This window comes from Heterocephalus glaber, unplaced genomic scaffold (genome assembly GCF_053883595.1).
Source record: "Heterocephalus glaber isolate CG9 unplaced genomic scaffold, H.glaber_assembly_v1.0 deba00001504, whole genome shotgun sequence".
NCBI classification, from domain to species: Eukaryota; Metazoa; Chordata; class Mammalia; order Rodentia; family Bathyergidae; genus Heterocephalus; species Heterocephalus glaber.
Window position 1 is genome coordinate 5,588,619 of NW_028258324.1, and position 4,349 is coordinate 5,592,967.

General features: G+C 45.6%; 1 protein-coding gene across 1 annotated transcript; it reads left to right on the top strand.

Moving 5' to 3' along the window:
- Positions 1 to 2,152: 2,152 nt before the first annotated feature.
- On the top strand, positions 2,153 to 3,759 carry Iqcf3 (IQ motif containing F3). Its single transcript, XM_021258359.2, has 3 exons — positions 2,153 to 2,238; positions 2,404 to 2,466; positions 3,211 to 3,759. Exons 1-3 carry the CDS (start codon positions 2,221 to 2,223, stop codon positions 3,604 to 3,606), a joined length of 477 nt encoding a protein of 158 aa, XP_021114018.1. The 5' UTR covers positions 2,153 to 2,220; the 3' UTR covers positions 3,607 to 3,759.
- Positions 3,760 to 4,349: the final 590 nt, after the last annotated feature.

Below are 4,349 nucleotides of genomic sequence, written 5' to 3' on the forward strand. Positions count from 1 at the left end.
TGTAATCATACTGAGAGGAGGGCAGAAGGGTAGGAAAAGGTAAGTCTTCACCTGCATGAAAAGAAGTCAATAGAAAATATCTGAAAGTGGAAAATAAGACTTCAACATAGCATGTTGAGGTAAATCATAGAAAAAAGCAGAATAAAAAGAGGTTTCAGTGGTGGGGAAATCTGGTTGAGAGAATGAGGCAGGGGGTTTCTAGGCACTTTTATTTTTATTTACTCACAATCTTTGTGGAATAAATTTTTTAAAACTATATGTTTCATATAAATTAGAATTGAATGCTGAAAGATCTCAATATAAATTTAAAGATGCCTGTCAAACAAAAGATAACCATGAAAAAAGTTAAAAGGCAGATGATAGTCTGAGAAATTATATTAGCAAAACTTTTATCCAATATAGGGTTCTCCAAGGAAGTTGTTCAAGAAAAACATGGGGCTCAATAGAAAAGCAAGCCAAGGACAGAATGGGCCAACACACAAAGATTCCAATGGCCAATAGGCACCAACAAAAAGAGCTGGAAGACACCAAGCAGGTATGTGAGCCTGATGCCCTTCCTACACTACAGCCACATGAATGCCTGCAGAGTTCCAGCCAGGAGGCACAACAGTGCCATTGCTACTTCATCCAGGAGACAAACACCAAGAGGCTAGAAGACTTGCACAGGCACTCGCAGCCCAGAGGGGGCTAAAGTACTGACTCTCCAGTCACATTCTGCTCAAGTCCATTGTCAAAGAAATGCACGCGAAAATAGCCAAGTGACACCACTTTACAACTTACAATTTGGCAAAAATCAGGAAGCTGAGCAGAGGTTAGATTGGTACTGCCACTGCCAATAGCAATCTGTGAGGATCCCATAGTATGCAGTAACAAACAGTCCTAGGTTTAGCAAAGCCATCCCAGTGCATGTACTCTGAAGACACTACCCATAGCTTCATGGGGACAGTGGGAAGACACTGGCTATGATAAGGATGTTGTAGAAAATCACTGGAGAAGACTTAGATGGTATTCAACAATGAAGAAGGGATTTAGCTCAGTTGTGCCACGCCTGCCTTGCAAGCATAAAGGTCCTGAGTTTGATCCCCAGTACCAAAAAAAAAAAAAAAAAAATTTAAGAAGAGAGGAGACATGTTGGTCATGGGTCCCTATGGAGTCAGAAACTTTCCGGATTTTGAATAAATTTCAACACTTTCCTAATGAAAAAGTGCTTCATGACGCTGTGAAGGAAACAAGGGAATCAGACTGTGCACCAGTGCATAGCCATCAGTCACACATACATGACCACAACAGTGTGAAGACTACATTATGAACCCTACTAACTTATAAATCACCTCATAGTCAAGTGAGGGAGGAAAAATGTGGTTTTCTGGGGAGGCACAGAAGCTGTGACTATTCTTCTATGTAGGATGGTGATAGGTGATGCCTTGAGATGAGGAGGCCATGTTGTGGCTGGGAAATACAGTCAAAAGTGGCAGTGAGGACAGCCATAGATGGCTAGTTTGGCAGCAGCCTGGAGAACTGACTCTTCAAAACATGACCTCTGCCTACCAGGAGTCTATTGAAATGGGCTGAGAACTATTCTCATAAACATAGTGGCTACTCTGGAAAATTTCTCTGCCCCAAGAAGTTTTATGATCAGGATGGAAGGCTTGTTCTAAGAAGTACAAGCAGGGAAGCTAAGCCACCAAACAGCCACAGAAGATGGGGAGGGCAGTGACAGCAGTAGGAGGGAAGGTTACAGACTGGCTGAAGTACCTCACATGGCTCTCCCTAATCCCCACCCACTCACCCTCCACACTTATTCTGACCCCCATTAAAAGAACAGATTTCCTCCTAGGAAGGCCACCATGGCAAGAAGGCAGAGGACTGGGGACCAGCCTGAGTCAGCAGGGTGGCAAGGCCCATGTACTCCTGTGACCACATCCGCTGCTCTACTTGGTAGCTGTTGAAGGATGGGCCTGAAAGTGGGCCAGAGGTCATCCTTGGAGCAGGACAGACTCAGCAACCCTGAGGATTCTGGTCCATCCCTGGCAGAAAGGAAATGGGAAGGTGTTTCCTTGTTCCTCAAACACCTTTGAGTCTGGAGAAGACAACCTAGTATTTGGTCACGCCTGCCCTTGTGACATCATGGACATCTCTTCCACCTGTCCTGCCCCTGGCCAACTTAAAGAAGCAGCAAGTAGAGGGGGATGACCACTTTAGCACCTGTCCCCCTCCATAATGGGAAGACACTGCTGTGTAAGATGCCATGAGACTCTTCTGGGTGTGGGGAGATGTCCTACACAGAGGGAAGCCCTGGCTGATTCTATGGGACACAGGCAAGGTGTGGGGAGCGGATAATGTGGGGACTTTGTACAATAGCTGGGCCTCACCCATGACCCCTCCCCCCCATTTTGATTGCAGAGGTGTGATTCAGATATAGAACTACTAGAGAGACAAGAGAGAGAAAGAGAAAGGCAACAAAAGGTAGGCAGGACCAAGGAGCATAAAAGAATCAAAGGACTTAAGGTCCCTGAAAATGCAGGAGCCATCTCTGAACCCATTGGGGTTGGCTCAGCATTGCTCTACTTCTACCTAAATCCCCTCCCTCTCCTGAGTGAACTGTGCACAGGACACACAGCAGGTGAAGCCCATCACGGTGAGAAGTGGAAAGATAAATAAGGGTCGGCCTGGGTCTGTAGGGGTATGGAGTGACTAGAGGTAGGTACAGATGTCAATAGAGGTGAGAAGAGTGCCAGTGATTTAGCTCAGTGGTGCCTTGCCTGCCTTGCAAGTGTGAAGTCCTGAGTTAGATCTCCAGTACTGCAAAAAAAAAAAAAAATTAGAGGCAGGACCCCAGACAGGACATGTGAGTCCCAGTAGACATCCCACATGAGTTGTCAGGAGGTAGCATCCTAAGCTGGTTCAAGACTAAGGTGCAAGCATAAATGCAGACGATCCTTTGGCTCCTCACACCCATAGTGAGGAAGTTTCTGCTGGTTCTACAATCCTGAAAAGTCCACAAGTCTATGACAAGTCTACTTCATAGATGAGGACAGTGCAGCTCAATGAGCACATGTGGCTATAGCCATGAGCAGGATAAAAGTAGAGGGAAACCCCTTCTCAGCTCTCCTGGGTCCTCAGAACCAACAGGATAAGGACCAACTATTACAGAACTACCTGTGTCTGATGGTGGCAAATTTAATGGGGATCTTTTCCTTGCCTTATTAGTTGCTTCTTGCAAAATGTCACAAAAAAAGGGTTGAGGCAGCTAGGAAGATCCAGGCCTGGTGGCGTGGCAACCTGGTACGCCGGACTCTGCTGGTTGCTGCCCTCAGGGCCTGGATGATTCAGTGCTGGTGGAGAACAATCCTGCACAGACAGCACCAGAAGCTGCAGCAGTCCCTTCTGAGGATATATGTGATCCAAGAAGAATCAGTGGTCAAGCTCCAGTCCTGGGTTCGGATGTGGCAGTGTCGTCAATATTACTGCCAAATATGTGATGCTCTCTGTGTGTTCCAGCCCCCAAACAGGAGCCTTGTCACCCAGAACAAAGACACTTTGCAGGTACAATATGGAGTTGTTTCCAAGCAGCCAGAGTTCCACATTGAAATCTTATCAATCTAAAAGCCTGCAGCATGAAAGCCGCATTCCAGCACTTCAATAAATGTCTGACTAGATTTATGAGTCTCAGTGAATGCTACAGCTACAGGAATTCAGGTCCAACATCTCCAGTCCCACAGTGCCTATTACCCCTGCTTGGCCTGACCCTGCATCCAAACCAAGAAATTGTGGCTCAATGCTATCTTCATATATGCAGAGCCAGGTGTCTCCTTACATAACCCTGGTACTATCTTGACTTTCTGAACTTGGAATTGAAAGGAATTGGGCTTTGCTTTCCTGGAGTTTCTGGACATTACCTCATAAATCACCACAGCAACACTATTCATGTTAACCACTCTGGTCTCTGATTTTTGTTGTTATTGTTGCCCTTTATTCTCTAGGGCAGAGGTCAGAAAAGTATGGCCTGGAGCCAAATAGTTGCACGTATATGAATGAACATCAATCTAATATACCTACTATCTGGCCCTTTATAGAAAAAGTATGTCAACCCCTGACATAGAGACACTGACTCTTATGCACTGATCTAAATGTTTCTTCAGTTTGACCAGGACTTCTCAGAGACTAGCCTGGCTACTGTTTTACTGCTAACTCTGCAGTCATGCTTATCCCTTCTTTGGCATTCTCTTGCAATTACACCATCAACACCCCCTCCACTTTTGCATGACCCCCACCCTCTCCTCGCTTCATCTTTGCAGCAGATGAGTGGAAAAGTCATCCTTTATATGGTTTGGTTTTATATTCAAGAC